Source organism: Cavia porcellus, unplaced genomic scaffold, assembly GCF_034190915.1.
Source record: "Cavia porcellus strain 051 isolate PalLab524CR breed Dunkin Hartley unplaced genomic scaffold, mCavPor4.1 scaffold_23, whole genome shotgun sequence".
In the NCBI taxonomy this organism is placed as follows: Eukaryota; Metazoa; Chordata; class Mammalia; order Rodentia; family Caviidae; genus Cavia; species Cavia porcellus.
Genome location: NW_026947506.1, coordinates 35412236 through 35429461, shown reverse-complemented (window position 1 = coordinate 35429461; position 17226 = coordinate 35412236). Strand labels below are relative to the sequence as shown.

The 17226-nt window shown below is 42.2% G+C and overlaps 1 protein-coding gene and 1 pseudogene across 1 annotated transcript in view; both read right to left on the bottom strand.

The window, feature by feature from the left end:
- LOC100719875 (ubiquitin carboxyl-terminal hydrolase 42-like) overlaps positions 1-5934 on the bottom strand; it is a 45163-nt gene extending 39229 nt beyond the window's left edge. Inside the window, 2 exon segments of the mRNA XM_063233610.1 lie at positions 3636-3830; positions 5700-5934. Coding sequence (XP_063089680.1) covers positions 3636-3830; positions 5700-5934 — 430 coding nt within the window.
- Positions 2747-3472, bottom strand: LOC134472486 (small ribosomal subunit protein eS6-like; annotated as a pseudogene).
- Positions 5935-17226: the final 11292 nt, after the last annotated feature.

The window sequence follows — 17226 nt, the reverse complement described above, 5'->3', positions numbered from 1 at the left end:
TTGGGGCACAAAGCAGTACTGAGAGGGAAATTTATAACAATTACCAATATCAGGAATGAAACTGAGGATATTACTAATACAGGTCCTGAAAACACTGAAAGAATAATAAACACTATGGATATTTTACACACATAAATTTAAAAGAAATGGACCAATTTCTCAAAAAAGCAAACTATCAGCCTGGTGTGGTGGCACGTCTGTAATCCCAGAACTCAGGAGGCTGAGGCAGGAGGATCATTGTGAATTCGAGAACAGCCTGGGTTACAAAGTGAGTTTAAGGCCAGCCTGAACTCACATGAGACCTTGTCTCAAAAAGACAAAAAAAAAAATCCAACTACCACCAGTCATCCAATATAAAATAAATATTTTCAGTAATCCTATACTTACTAAGAGAATTCAATTTATGATTTTTTTTTGTACTGGGGATCAAATTTATAAACTCACACTTGCCAGGAAGGCACTGTGCTGCTGAACTATATTCCAAGTCCCAATTCATGATTTTAAAACTCCCAAAGAAGAGAAACTCTGAGCTGGGGATGTAGCTCAGCAGCATAGGTGCCTGCCTTGCAAGCTCGTGGTCGTGAGTTCAATCCTCAGTACCAGAAAAAATATAAAATAAAACAAAGAAGGAAAACTCCAAGACTAGATAGTCATACTATAGAATTCTACACATTGTAAAAAGAACAACAATTCTACAAAATCTCTTGTAAACAATTAAAAAAAACTGCTAATGTGTCCCAACTAGCTACAAAATTATGTAGCTAATTTTACCCTGACACCAAAACCAGGCAAAGACAGTACAAAAACAAAAAATATCTCTTGGGTAGAGATGTAAAAGCTTTACTAACTTATTAACAAACAAAACTGGGCAATTTATATGGAGAATTATACACTATGACCAGAGTTTATTCCAGGTATGCAGAGATATTACAAAAATCTATCAGTGTAGTTCACTGTATTAACAGGCTACAAAAATACCAAGCTGAGCATGGTGGTGCATGTCTGTAACTCCAGAATTTGGGAAGCTGAGGCAGGAAGACAGTGGAAAGTTTGAGACCAGCGTGGGCCATGAGCGAGTTTAAGACCAGCCTGGACAGCATGGTAAAACCTTGTCTCAAAAAAATCAAAAACAAAACACAACACAACCAGAAAACATATGATCACATCAATTTGATGCAGAAATCATTTGACAAAAATCCTCAATATACATTCAGGATTAAAAAATTAGAATGAGACAAATAGGAATGGACAACAAATTGAATGTTTCCTCCTAACTTCAGAAAAGAAGGGTGTCTCTTCTCACCACTTTTATTCAACAGTGCTGGAATTTCCAGCCAGTGAAAAAAGAAAATAAAACAAGGAAATAAATAAAGTAGACAAACCGGGAAAGTATAAGTAAAGCTGCCCTGAATAGCACATGACATGATGTGACCGTGCATGTAGAAAATTTCAAGGAATCTATGCAAAAAAAAAAACAAAATCAAAAGACTGGAGCTAATAAATGACTTCAGCAAGGTCACAGCGTACAAGAGATCAACATGATGCAGAAATCAAATGTGTCTCTATATTCCAGCAAGGACTGCACAGACACCAAAATTAAAAATAAAATATTACAACTAAAAACAAACCAGCCAGGAGGAGGAGGAGGAGGAGGAGGAGGAGGAGGAGGAGGAGGAGGAGGAGGAACAATGTGTGCATCTAACCAAACTACTTCCTCTTGCTGTACTAGTGCCAGTACTGGGTTTTTCAACCACACCTTACTTTCATTAAGCACCAAGTGATACAAAAGCTGTCTGTGGGGAATGAATCTTGGACTTAGAAATTGAGGGAAATGCAGTATTTATTCTATAATTTAATATAATCCCCTGGCATAGCAAGTATCTTTAGCTGAGGAGTCTCCAGGTGGTTTTTCTTGGCTTAAATTTTTCTGTACTTACCAAATACTTTATTAATTTACTCTTTGATGGAAAGACAGTTGTAAAACAATCCATTTAAATTCTCCATTTAGTAAATAATTATGCAAGAAGAAACTGAGGTTTTTGTATGTTTTATTCAGATCATTGACAAATTGCACCAGAGCACACACACAAACCTGAGCATTAACTCAGAGCCAAGAGCAGGGAGACTTCATTTATAAAGGATGACAGATAATCACGGTATGCAGGAGTCAAAAACCTCAAAAACAGATATTCTACATCCTGCTTCAGTAGTCAGCACTGAGCTGGCTTCTATGTAAAGGCATCTGTGTAAGTTTTAACTGATTTCTGCCCCAGGTTGCACGTGGAGCCTCCAATGCTGAAAGGAAAGCCCTGCAGGACCCCACGAGGTTGGGGGCCGGGTGAGAGCTCTTCTCCTCTGCTTAGAAGCTGGGAAAGGACTGAAGCCTTCCAATGAAGGCCAGAGGGCAGGATCTCTTAATCCTGTCTATGCCAACCGTTAATGTCAGACATCATGTCACATTTTTAACACGTGTAAGAACTGGGGGTGTAGCTCAGTGGTAGAGCACTTGCCTGACACATGTGAGATCCTGGGTTCGACCCCTAGCACAACAAAAATGAAAACAAAAACATTTTAACAAGTGTAGAAAACTAGGCGGGGGTTAGAAATGCTAAGAGATAATACAAATAGGTTTCCTTTTAAATACCCACCCCGAGGTCAAATTAGATGCCATATGCTTCTTATGAAGCTAAATACAAATCCTGGGGTCTAAAAGAATAAAGCACCTTTACAAATTTTTTTTGATACATAAGCATTTCATTTTTGACTGGACTCAGAGTAGAAGCTCTCAGAGAAAAGCCTGCATCTGTTGGCAATTTGTTCCTGGTGTTTTTCTTTAGCTTCCTTCATTCTCTTGGCCAGAAGCTTAGAATATTCTGCAACCTCTTTGTTTTTTTTTAGTATGTGGTTTCTTCAGAGCCATACGGGCAGCATTCACATTGGAGGACACATGGAGTAACAAGACGCTGAGTCTTGGGGGCTTTCATCTTGGGTTTATCTTCTTTGTTTAAGGGCTTTCTGACAGCCTAGTGGCGGACATCATCATCTTCAGAAAGATGGAAATGTTTATGGAGTCTGCTTGCTCTTTTGGGCCCCTGGCACTGAGGCACAGTAGTATCAGTCAATCCAGGAATATCTTTCTCTCATTTTTTACAATAAACAAATTGAGAACCCTCAGATTGGCATCCACAGTGCAACCTGAGACAGATTTACGCTTTCTCTCTCTGGTTCTCCCTGGTCTGTAACAGGAATGCCCCTTGCTCAGTAGCAAGTGGACTTGGCCATGAATCGAGAAGCCCTGCTTCATGGAGAAACCTTGCTTGTCATTCTCACCACTGATTTGGACCCCTGTTCTTCACCCAGAGTCAGCAGCAACTTCTGTGGCCATACGCTTCTCACGGACTGTACGAAGTTTAGGTTCATCACCACCTCAGTGATGGCAGCCACTAGCTGGGAAGGCGATGTTCAATTTCATGTTGAAGCAACTGATCACCCTCCCGGGGCCACAAAAAAGAGCAAGAATAAGCCAGCTTCTTAATGATCGCATAACTCAACTTAATTCCTTTCATTTTAGAGGGGGAAAAAGTGAGTAGGTTAGCATACCACAGTCCACAAACACCACTGTGCACGACACTTACATATCTTGGAGTGTTCATGTGACAACATGTAATTGGCGAGAGGTGCTGTGTATGTCAGACACTGCAGCGCTGCATTGGCAAAGCAGGTGTTGCCCAGGTTCTGAAGCCCAGCGCCAACTCCGTGAGTTTGCTGCCACTTAAGACAAATCTTCTCCGAGGGAAAAAGAACTTTCTGTGGCAGCGCAATGCTGTCACCTGGGAATAGAAAAATACACAACAAAGATTTAAAAACACAACTCCGCATGCTGCTAAAGCCAAATAAATAATGATACTTGATCGACATTATAAATTTCATTATCGCTGCCAGAAACACGCTGCCAGAAAGGGACATTTAACAAGACAGAACCTAGAACAGGAAAAGCTAAGATTTAGTTTCTTCAGTAAATAAATTGCAAACACAAAAGGTGGGAGGGCTTACAAATTATGAGAAATTTCACAGACAGATCCACAAATGCAAAGTGCAGACTCCAATGGATGTCGCTTTCAATGACTGAGTACTGAAAACAAGCTACACAGCCACCCATGACAGTGCATGCCTGTAACCCCAGCTACTCAAGAGGCTGAGGCAGGAGGACTGCTAGCAATTTAGCAAGATCCTGTCTGAAAATAGAAATAGCTCAGCACTTCCTGGGTTCAATCTCTGGTACTCTAGTACTGAAAAAAACACGACAACCAGAGATATCTGAATATTGACTACATTTTTAACATAGACATTTTTAACTTTTAAAAAGAATTCTACACATATACACACTAAAATACTTATAAGTGAAATATGGAATATTGGACTTGCTTTAAAATTCTCTGGATAGGGTCAGTGTGTGATCTGGCTATAAGTTAGTAAATGTCAGAGCTGGCTGACGACTTTGTGAGAGTTCATTACAATTACTTCTTTATAGCTACTTAACCCAACCAATGGAATAGATAAGGTGAGCCAGCCCCTTGAACGTTTGCTTTGGATGCGTGTATTCAGGGCCGCCTCCATCCTTCCCATCGCATAGGCTGGGCCTCCCCTCGTGTCTCGGTTTCAGTCCTGGTGGTTGGTACTGGTGAAGAGACAGCTTACTGCACTAGGAACTTTCAATCACCAGCAGCAAAACTGATTTTCCAAAGATGGCAAGCGTCTTGGTGCTAACAGAGGCAAAGACGGCCTGCAGGTGCTTCTCCACTGAAGAGATATTACTGACTATTTCAGTAATATCTTGAGAGGGAACAAAGAACAAACAGGAAAGGAAAAATGAGTCTGTGGGGAGTAAGACAAGACCAGAGTGAGGAGCGAAAGAGAAGCCCCAGCAATGTGACAGAAGCTGGAGCCCTGCGGAAAGGTGGTCTGTGGGAAAGTCTTTCTTGTTTTGTTCTGTTTTTGTGCCTGTGGGAAAGTCTTGATGGAGAAGCCAAAGGACCTCAAACCTTTATGTGTAACGTAAGTTGTTTTGATCTGTGACATAAGCTTCCCCTCACACACACTCAGAACACCTTCAACAAACCACACCACCCACTCCCACACCACAGTATCAAAGTTACTAAGAGGACGCAAAACAATACCAGGATGGAACTATTCTAAGCTGAACCAAATTCCCATTAGAACTAATTCTAGTATTATCTTTCTTTGCCTTTCAAATCTTCAAGGGTTTAAACACAAGCCTTTCAAGTACCAATTGAAAGTGTTGAGGTTTCACTCATCTGGATAAATTTTAACAAACGTAACTGTGTTTACGTTATCTGCTCTTTTCCAAAGACAGATGCAGTATCTACTTAGGGAACACGATACTACTGGTTAGCTGAAAATATAAAAATTGCTCCTCTCCATTCTCTCTAAGATAGTTTATCCTTCTAAAAATTAGAAATAAAAGAAATTATTCATATTTGGGAACTAAAAAAATAATAGCCTGTTATGCTACATATATTAATAATGAATGCTTACTCATTAAAGGAAAATAATTTGCATCATATAATTCTGGCCACGTGTGTGGAAAGATCTCTTAGAAAATAAGCACCTCTCTGAAACTACCAACCTACTGACAGGATTTATACAGGAGTTTCTGGCAGTGAGCTTTTTAATAGTACCTTGATCCTTTGGTGGTGATGGCTCTGATCTATCAGAGACAGCCGAATCTGAATAAGCAGCCCCGGGCACTGGTCCTAAAGAAAGTGTGTGACTGGAAACATCACTTAGTGAAGACACAGCACTCCAGCCGGCAGAGCCTGCGTCCACGTCTCCAGTGGAGACTGCCTCGGAACGGCCGGGCTGATTCTGACGGGCTGATGGGTCTGAAGAGTCAGCTCTGCCAATTACAGTCATTGTTCACTCTGCTAAAATCAAAAAAACAAAGGAATCTACTCACCCGGCCATTAGATTTTGGAATGCTTTCTAGCCATTTTAACTTATTTTCAAACAAATCACCCGAGTATAAAAACATTAGTATTTGGGGGCAGGCAGTACTTGGAATTAAACAAATGGTCTCACCCATGCCGGCCAAGCACTCTCTCACAAAACCGCATCCTCAGCCCTCTATCTCTTTTTAATAATTTTCTTGGGACATTTAGAATCATGCTAACCTAAAAATATCAATTAATTTCATTTCAAAATCTTTGACAAACTATTCATGCCTTCTAAAAGTATATTTCAGTTTTTGATCAGGCACTTCAATTTCCATTTCCAAAATTTACTCATATTTACTAAGTACTTACTTGCACCTCTCTGTTTAACACTAGAAACTATTACTAATATAATTAAATTTTCAGTTCACATATAATTTCTTAGGAAACTGTCTTGACTATGTGAAAACAAAAATTAGTTTTGATTTTTAAGTTAAAGTTCAAAATGAGAACTTAAAAGGAAAAATATCACTTCCTAATGTAAATAATGGAAATCTCTTCCTGAACAAACAAGAATGCATGCTCTCTTGAACAATGAAAAAATACAATACTGGAAGTCTGCCACCGACACATCACCATCAAACCAAGCTATTTCTGCCTGAAAGGAGACAAAATTATCTTTATTTGCATGTTATACATCTATCTATGAAAAAGAGAACATGAGCACATACTATCAGGATCCAATTATAAAAACCAATGAAAATAATCTTAATCATAGGTGCAGAGAGAGGAGGCAAAACCAGAGTGAGGGGAGGAGGTATCATGGTCGGAACTGTGTAATGGGAGCGAGAACTGTGTCCTCATTCAGGATCACATCAACTGGGTCAGATCCTCAGAGAATAAAGTCTTTAGGATGGGTCCTAATCCAATGACGGCGTCTCCGAGGGAAAGGGAGTCTGGATGCATGACCAGAGGGACAAGTCCATGTGAAAGTCCAGGAAGGAATCAAGGTGAGGCATTGACAAGCCTGGATGTGTCAGCAGTGTTTTATATGCTCTGTATTTTATGTAGTTTAGACATTTTAGGCAGTGTGTTGGCCTGAGAAAAATTCCCTCTCTTATGTATAATTGCTTTTTCTGGATACTAAAGGGCCACTCCAAACACATGAGTTTCCTATAAAAACCAACCAACCCAGGATCTGATCTCAACCATTTACTTATCTAGATATTTCCCTAATATTTCCCCTGCCTAAACCACGCAGGCCCAAATACAAACATCTAGAGATGTCCCAACAACCAAAGCCCAATAAAAATTATCTCAATCTGCCATTTGTAGCTGTCTACTCTGGTCTGGCTTGCTTTTCCTCCAAAACTCCATAAAGGCGGATTCGGTTTCCCCCACATTGTGATCTTCTGCCAGGTGACCCACACCAGATGCATCCGCTTGGTTCCACTGGCCTGGGCAACCTCCTGTGTGAGACCTGGTGTTACATGAATGTCTTCCTCCTGGTGCTCATTCTTGTCCCATCTCTGGAACACAAACCCCTTATCATCCTGTGTCTAAGATTACACTCTCAGAACACTGCAGATTTCACAGACTAGGCTGTGAGAAAACGGTGCTAAGCCAAGTGCCTCACTCACCTGAAGGAGCTGGTGACAAAATCTGCACCCTCAGGAGACACCCACAAGCAGGGAGATTCAAGGGGTGAAGGCCGAGCAGGGTCAGAGAACCTCTGACCTAGGATGGACGTTGGTCAGAGGTATCAACTTCCTAGGAGCAAAAATGAAAGCTTGTCATTAGGAAAGGATGGTTATGCCAGCTCGCATGACTGCTTCCCAGGCATCGCTCCTCAATGTGTAGACATGCCATTTACTATTCCCCACAGAACCGTGGAGTCATGTCCATGGAAGTCAGTAAGACTTCCATTCTACAAGTTTGCTCAAAATCCAACAACTAGTGTCTTTATACACATTCTTTGCAGGGCTGGAAGGATTTTCTAGGCAAATGCTCCACCCTTACTCATGGCAAAGGGGCAGGGTACAGTTTTGAGTGGTAGAGCCTCTGCATTGCTGTGGCAAGAGTGCTGGACAATTGTGGGTCTAACTTACTTCAGTGGCCAAAAGACGGAAAGTCAGTGATGACAGACAATTGGTTCTGCTGACTTCAGGTAAGAACTATGGTTGGTTTAGGGAAGGACACTTGGAACTGTAAGGATGACCCATGGTTATTTATGTACATACTTTTTCTAGAAACACTCAACCTTCCATTCACCTAGGGATTCTCTGCCCATCAGGGAGACAACAAAGGTGTTTGTGCCACAGACTGCCTGCCCTCAGTGAGCTTTCAAGCTGCTTATGGAAAGCAGGTGACCAATAAGCGATAGCTGTGAAGGGAGAGAAGGTGGGAACAGTGGATGGTGCAGGTGGAGGATGGGAGAGTGCATGTTACTTTCTGTATTTTATGATGTTTGGATGCCTAAAAAATCTCACTGGCCTGAAGGCACACCCTTGCCAGCACTAGCCATCTTTCCAAGCACAGTAAATTCTGCCTGAGACATGTCCTCCCGGTAGGAACACAGCTTTCCTGAGTCTTGCTTTCACTAACATTTCCCGGGCTCTAAACCATTTGAGGCCTGCTGCTGCCATCTAGTGACCTCCCCAACAATGAAGCCAATGAAATTATTTCAGTTTACTGGGGTTTTTCCAGCTTTTTTGTTTGTTTGTTTTTGAGACAGGGTCTCGCTATGCAGTTCAGGTTGGCATTAAGTTCACTTTATAGCCCAAGCTGGTCTCAAAATTTCAGTGATCTTCCTGCCTCAGCCTCCTAAGAGCTGGGCACTTTGCCACTTCGTTTGGCCTGCTGTACCTTCCAGCACCCCAGTAAAGGCCCTGCCTTGGCCTCTCCATTGTTGTCTTCTGCCACGTGAACTACCCCAGATGGTTGCCCTGGGTTCTCCCCAGCATGGGCAACCTCATCTCTCAGGCCTGCAAGTATATAAATGTCTTCCCTCTGAGCCTCATTCTTGTCCCCCGCTAGGCCTGCAAACTCTTCCTCATTCTGTCTCCACTGCAGGGTTCATGGACTGGTGCGGTGAGAAAACAGGGCAAAGGAAAGCCAAGTGTCTCCCTCACTTTAAAAGTTGACTACAAAATACGTACCCCTAATTAGAAGGCTCTTCACCAAACAGGTACTCAAGGGGAGAAGGCCCGTAGAGGCCCTGCCCAGCAGGGTCAGAGACTCTCTGACCTAGGGATGGATGTCGGTCAGTGGTACTGGCAGCAATCAGCCTCCTAGCAGCCAAAATGAGGGATGGTCATTAGGAAAGGATGGTTATGCCATCTAACCCAGGAGTGATGACTGATTCCCAGGCCTCTCTCCTCAGGGTTTCAGACATGTCACTTACAAATATGCACAGAATTGTGGAGTAGACTCCAAAACTACTTTCATTATATAAGACAGATGTAAATAGCATTGCTCATAATTCAGCAATCAGTAGTCACCGGTGGTGCATGGCTGTAATCCCAGCACTTGGGACGATGAGATTAGAAAGTCAATGCAAACTCCAGAGCAGCTTGAGCTACAAAGTGAGCTCAAGGCCAGCATGAACTGCACAGCAAAACACTGTCTCAAGAAGACAAAAAAATCAGTATCCACAAAAATGTTCCTCACTGGGCTGTATGTGGTTGTAGGATTTCCTAGACAAATGAGAGTCCATCCCGAGTGATGGTGTAGGTCAGGGCTGCAGGAACCCCAGGGTACTTGCGGAGGGTGCTCTAGGATGTGGGCCCAACTCACCTCAGTAGAGGAGAAATGGAAAGTCGTCAGTGACAGAAAGCTGGTTCTATGCTCTCAGGCAAGAAACAAGGGTGGTCCGAGGGATGTTACTCCAATCTGTAAAGATGACCCCACACGACCTTCAGTCATCTATGGCTACTGTGTCTTTAAAACACTTTCCCTTTCAGCCACCTGGGGTTGTCTCTGCCCTTCAGGGAGATACCAACGTGTTTCTGCTAAAGAGTCCCTGCCCTCAGTGAGCTTTCAAGCTACCTATAAAATTGGGCTAAGAAATCAGTGATATCCTTGAAGGAGAAGATGAGGGAGACAATGGAAAGGTGCTGGGGTGCAGGGCGGCTGAATGCTTTTTACTTTTTCAGAGTCTCAAAGAGCTCACTGGCCCGGGAGTCACTGCCTTCCAGCCATAGCCATTTCTTCTAAGCAACAAAAATCCCACCACAGGCTGGCATTTCCTCCATAAACCACCCTGTCCTGAGCCCATACTCCAGGATCTTCCTTACCTAACTCTCTCCCACAGGCTATCTCCCCAATATTTCCCCCTCTACACCATCCAGGGTATAGTGCCCCCATCTAGCAACTTCCCCAACCAAAGTCCAGTGGAATTAACCCAACTTGCCATTTCTAAACTGCAACTCAGTGGCTCTGGTTAGCCTCCCCCTTCACTCTCATTTGCTGCCCTGTGTCCCACCAGATGCTTCCTTTAGTTCTACCAGGCATGGGCAACCTCCTCTCTGAGACCTGGAGGTTCTTAATGTCTTCCGTCCAAGCCTCATCCCTGTCCCCTCCTAGGCCTGTGAACTGTTTCTCTTCTCATCTCTAACATCCGCTGCAGCTTTCACGGACCGGTGTGGTGAGAAAACAGGCCAGAAGGAAAGCCAAGTGTCTCACTCACCTTAAGGAGCTGATGACAAAAACTACACCCTCACAAGGACTCCACAAACAGGGAAATTCAGGGCTGAAGGCCCTGAGGGGCCCTGCACAGCTGGGTCAGAGATCCTCTGACCTAGGATGGAGGTTGGTCAGTGGCACTGGCAGGAATCAGCCTCCTAGGAGCAAAGGTGAGGGATGATCATTAAGAAAGGATATTTATGCTGGATAACACTGGACAGAGGAAAGTGTCCCAGGCATCTCTCTCCTCAGTGTTTTAAATCTGCCTTCTGCTATTCTCCACAGGGCTATGGAGATATGCCTGTAGTATAGTATTTCTTTTTTAGGGACTAAATGCAAAGTAGATTTCTCACTGTCTAATAATTAGTGTCAACGCGTAGTTTCTTCACAGGGCTGTAAATGGGTGAAAGGGTTTCCTTCACACATGGGCTCAGCTTTGAATAATGATGAAAGATCAGGGTGCAGATCCTGGTGGTAGGAGCCGCTGGGTGTTGTGGGAAGCTGTGGGACCAACTCACCTCAGGACACAAAAAATGGGAAGTTGTCAATAAGAAATGGTTGTTGAACAGCCTTCAGGTGAGAAATATGCCTTGGGTCAAGACAGGATACTTCTGTATGTAAAGACAACAGTGTTGGTAACTTATAAGCAAATCTCCCAGGTGCCTAAGACAAAATATTTACCAAAGAAACTCCTGGAATTCTGTGCCACTTCCAGAGAGTCTACTGTTAATTATGTCAGGTCCTTCAATGTGACTCCAATCCTGTTGGTTACCTGACATCAACATCTCCTTTACAAACTAAGGACTGAGACACAGGTTCAGTAATATCTGTAAAATTGCGGACTGTTCACATGTATTCCCTGTGGACATACACTTGAGTATCAATGACAGTTTTTGAGTTTTTTATAATATTGAAGAGACCTGATCTCATTCAGTGGGGAGGATGCTAAATTGACTATGCAATATCAGGTTTGGAGAATTACATTATATTAACATAGAATGCTCCCCAAAACATATGTTCAAACTAAAAATACAATAAACATGTATTTTTGTATACAGTAACAAATCCCTTTAAATTACTATTTGATTATGAAATATGCCTATTTCAGTGAATGGAAGAAGAATACATGAATGGAAATTAATAGAACAGGCACTAGACTAATGTACATAAAGCTGTCTTCAGCACAGAGGGAAGGAAAGGAGTCCTAATGATTGATATGAGTCGCAGAAGGGTTGGAGGATGTACTCAGAAAAAAAATATTTTTTTATACATATTAAAATTGAATTTTAAGGGTCACCTTAAATGACACCAGATTTTGATCACTCACTCTTATATATGACATTTGAACAATTCCAGAAATAAATTTCATCATCAAGGTGTGGAGATGTGATGATTATGAGATATAAACATAAAACATTCGCAGGGAATGCTAGTGGAGAACTTTGAAAGTAATTTTAAGGAGCACAGCCTGTGATCTCAGCAATCAGGAGGCAGAGGCAGGAAGATCAGCATGAGTTCAAGGTCAGCCTAGACCACACAGTGAGTCCAAGGCCAGCCTACACTACAAAGTGAGAGCCTGTCTCAAAACACAAAGCAGCCATCCCCCAAATTATACAGGACTGTCTTCTATAGTGTAGGGCAGAGAACTTTACAAAACAAAACACGGGCTGGGGATTTAGCTCAGTGGCATAAGCACCTGCCTTGCAAGCACATGGTTGTGAGTTCAATCCCTGGTACCGATATAACAAAACAAACAAACAAACAAAAAAGAAAACACGTGGTACCAGCACGTGGTCTGGGACTACATTATATGTGACTGGACACTGAGAGGTGCTAAGTCACTGTCCAGACTTTTTCAAACAGGGATCTGGATATTTCCAGTTAAAGTACTTTGTAAAAATGTTGGTTACTAGGATCAAGGCTTAAATTTTTATTTTATTTTTAAATATAAAATATATGAGATGTGAACATAAAACATTCTCGGGGAATAGTAACGGAGAGCTTCAAAAGTAATTTTAAACAAGATGGCCTGTAATCCCAGTGCTCAAGGGGCAGAAGCAGGAGGATCTCTAGTCTATGATGCCACTGAATTCACTGTGAAGCCCAAGTTGGGCTTGAACTCTTGATCTTCCTAGCTCTTACCTCCTTAGGAGGCTTCATCGTCACTAAAACTTGTCAAAGCTTAACCAAAATCTCGTACCTGCTAGTTTTATCTCCCTGTTTACAAATATTTCAAGCCAGGAATGGTATGTAACACATCCTCTGAGTTACTCCAGAGGCAGAGTCAGGAGGGTGGTAAGTTCTCGGCCAGCCCAGGCAACCCATAGTGAGACCCTGCCTCTATGTAAAACAAAAAATGCCTCTAGGATCAATCCTCAGTACTTGCCACAACCAAAACAATATTTTTAAAGATTTGAAATAATGGGCCCGGGAGTTTAGCTCAGCGGCTTAAGTGCCTGCTCGGCATATGCGCAAGGTTGTGAGTTCAATGCCTGGCACCAAAAAAAAAAAAAAAACAAAACCAAAAACAAAAAACAACAAAACAGGTTTGAAGTAGCACAAAATATATGTTTTTCAGACTGCATGGGTGTTGAGGCCTCAAACTCAAAGGGTAAGTCCAGACATTGACATGGGAACCGCCTATACCTCCTCGCAGTAGGCACTGGAAATTGCCATTAAAAGTATCTCAATTGACTAAGAAATGTCAAGAGCCAAGTTTGGTTTGATTTAGTCACCTTCGCAGATATAAAGGAGAAAGCAGAAAGAAATGTGTTCACCTGAACAACTCCCTTGGCATCGGAGAGTGTTGCCAAGTTCCAACCAAGTAAGTGAGCCCATGATGATATTGTCACAAGTGTTGCTTGGCAGCCATGCAAATGAGCAGATTTCTCACTCCCCATTGGCTAGGCCGCTCCTCACCCTCACTAGATGGTTGAGATCTACTTTAACATGTGAATTATTGTGGCTCCCCCAATATTTTCCTCCAGGTTCTGTAGGGTTAGCTCTGGTGATTCTATTCCATTTTTTGCTGAGGTTGTTTAGGGCTCTGGATCACGTGTGGGCTCTAGTGGGGATGGGGGTCTGCAGACTCACGTCCTTGCTGGTAGCAGACTCAGCTTTAGAACAAGATGCAAGGTGCAGTGTCTTTTGAGCTCATCTTGGATGCCATGTACTTTGCATTTTCTGTGCTCTGTGCTAATGTTCACACACTCTAACCTTAGTACAACATGAGAGCAAACTTGACACGGGTGCAGAGGCAGGGAAGCAGAGACCAGAGGCTGCCAGCTGTTCGTGTGTTCTGGGGACTGAGTCCAGGACTTTCTCACTGAGCTGCCTCCCCAGTCCTTTTAATTCAGTGCACTTGGAGACAAGTTCTCCCTAATTTGCCCAGGCTTTACTAGATATGGATGCTAGTGACTTTGCCTCCCTGAGCACTGGGATTTCAGGCAAATGCCACCACACAGGTTCCTGGAAGTTGTCGTCAATCTAGCTACTACCATGTCCCAAACTATTTCCTTATATAGTTACAATGTGCCTGCAGGGTACCCAGAACCCTTGTTAGAAATAAGGAAATCTGAAGCACTGCATACAAGATTGGGTCCAAACACACACAGGGACAATGTCATTCACATGAACAAGCATTAGGTGGAGAAGAGTTCACTGCAGTTATACACAACACCACATTATGAGACACCTCATACCACATACTTATCAATCAGGTCATTTGTCCACCTGGTGTAGATAGTATTCTTTTTTAGCCAGTGCTAAAGACTGAACCTCACACACTCCAGGTTAATTTTGTAGCAATTTGGACAGCCCTGTCCTTTTAATTTGTACTTTTTCATTTTGTTGTAAAAATTTCTGTGGTACTTGTAAGGAAAAGAAACTTAAAGTGGTTTTTTTTTTTTTAATTGTTTGGGATTTTTTTGTACTATGAATCTGACTCAGGATCTCATGCATGCCAGGCAAGGACTGTGCCACTGAGCTAAATGCCCAGCCCCCTTTTCATTTTGAGACAGAATCTAGCTAAACTGTTAAATTGTCAAGGCTGGGCTAGGACTTACAGTTCTACCATATCAGCCTGCTGTAGTGCTGGGATAACAGGCATGCACCACTCCTCGCCATTCTTAATACTGTTTTAATAGTGGGCTTTTTATAACTCTTCATAATACTAGCTTAAAGTACATAAAAATCTGTCCACAATTCAAAGATTTAATAAACAGAAACTCAGAACAGAACCGAGTTTTCATTCCTACTCAATCCAAGCATGATAAGTACTACTTGTACAGGAAAGGCTTTTCCAATAAGCAAAGAGAAGTTCTTTTCATTCTATAAATTACCAAAGATTATCATTAAACTCAACAAAACCATCGCGATGCACTGTACGGGCTTAGGATCTATGATGAAAACCAAATGCTCCAAAGTTACCAAGCCATTTAAACAATTCCAACAGGGAGTGCAGTCACCCTGTCACTGCCCCTGGAGAGGAGACTGGCGTGGAAGGCACAAGCAGCACTTCTAGAAGCTCTGGGCTGTCCTTGTGCTTCAGTAAGTGGGCTGACACATCACACTTAGGTCTCATTCTTTGTCTTTTTGAGACAGTGTCTGGCTATGCAGTTCGGGCTGGTCTTGAACTCACTTTGTAGCCCAGGCTGATCTCAGACTGCCAACGATCCTTAAATGGTCCATTTTTAAGATAAAATACTAGTGAACTATGAATGGAGAATTCCTGGCAGTTAAGAGTGCCTGATGGCCCGGGAACATTCATGAATTTAGAACACGTCTAAGCAAACGGACCTTGGGGGAGAAATAAGCTAGTGCTGGAAAATGTAGGCAAAATAGCTATGGCTAATAGAGACATGGGGATCATAAAGTCCCATGAAATTGCTAAACATGAACATCTGCTTCTTAAAAAGTCCTAAGCCCCGGGGGCTGGGGATTTAGCTCAGCGGCATAAGCACCTGCCTTGCAAGCAGGCAGTCGTGAGTTTGATCCCTGGTACCGATAAAAATGAAAAAGACACACACACACACACAAAAAAAGTCCTAAGCCCAGATTATATTATGAAGAAATCCAAACTCAGATTGGGAGGGGGACCAAGGAACTCCCTTATAAAGAGAAAAAGAAAACCTAGGTGGCATCTGGAAACACTGTCCCCATAGTACTCAGCCACCGGGGAACTGTAGGAAGGGACCTGTGTGCTAGGAAAAATTCCTTACTGTGAGCGCTCTTAGGTGTCTCTCGCCTGCTCAGCATATTCCTACCCTCCTGAGACTGATTAAAGCCACGCTTTTATAATCTTCTTGCCTCTGAGTCCTTTCTTTGAGTTCAGGCAAGTGAACCCATTTCTCACGTACTGGAGAACAAATTCAGGACCTCCCGCATGCTAGGCAAGTGATCTGCTACTGTTATATCCATAGACTTTCTGATGTAAAACCTTTTAAAAGGTTGAGGGAGTCTTACAGGCAGCTGAGTTAGTTAGGAATATTCTAGGCGGCCAGAGAGGGCTGGGCCCTCAAAGGAGCCAATGCAGAAGACCAGATACCTTGCAACCTTGCAGAAGACAAATACCTCCCACTGTGGGCCAGATCTCAAGACAAAAGACAAAGCAAATATACCCATATCCCAAGGATTGATAGTCTAAATAGTTCTCTATCACCATGAGAAAGCCAAGAGTCACCATCCCAATCCCTACAGGACAGTCACTGTTCTTTAAGCATGCCTGTTTGCTATGTGGCTCACTTTCCCATTTGTTCCTGATTTAATCAATTGTACCTGAGCAATTAATCTTACTGGTTGACCAAAGTTCTGTCCCATTTTATGCCCACCTTGTGAGTTCCCATGGTTTCCCCACCTCAGACCCTTCTCACCTTCTGGCTTTGTTCTATTAAAGTCCCTAAAAACCATTGTTCATTTTCTGTTAGTTGATTCTAAATACTCTGTAATGCTGTCATTCTCTTGAATGGTTTTACATTGTTTTGATATACTTAATGCTACAGTATACGAAGTTGTACTCAAGGATTTCAAAGAAAGAGACAATATGATAACTACTTTTAGGTTAGGATTATCTGGTGGTGAAACACTATTCTGCTTAAATGGTTATGTTTTGATCTGCACTGTTTCGTTGTTATGCCCTCTTTTATCTCAATCTCCACTCCATTATTTACTTTTTTATCTTTATCCTTTTAATTAAAGGAAAAAAAATAGCAGGATATATTATAGTAACCCACTTTGACTTTTCATTACCTTGATTTAAAGCCCTGTATTACTCTCACCATCTGGTTTTTAACTGATGTTCCCCTATTCTGTTTTGCTGGATAGTATCAGGTTCGAAAGTTTAGGCATCAGTTGTGAAGATAATGAGATTCATTATGACGCCCATTCTTGTTGACTTTTATATACTTTTGAAGACCTACAATGTCTCCAATGTTTTGGTTTTGTCGGTTTTATTCTTTACTGTTTTGTTCAATTGTATTATAACTAACGATATAGGCAATTCTATTAGAGATAGCAGGAGGCATTATGGTAACCATTGTTGATCACCTTGTATTATGTTTTTACATTATCTATTATGTCCACCCTTTTAACTTGA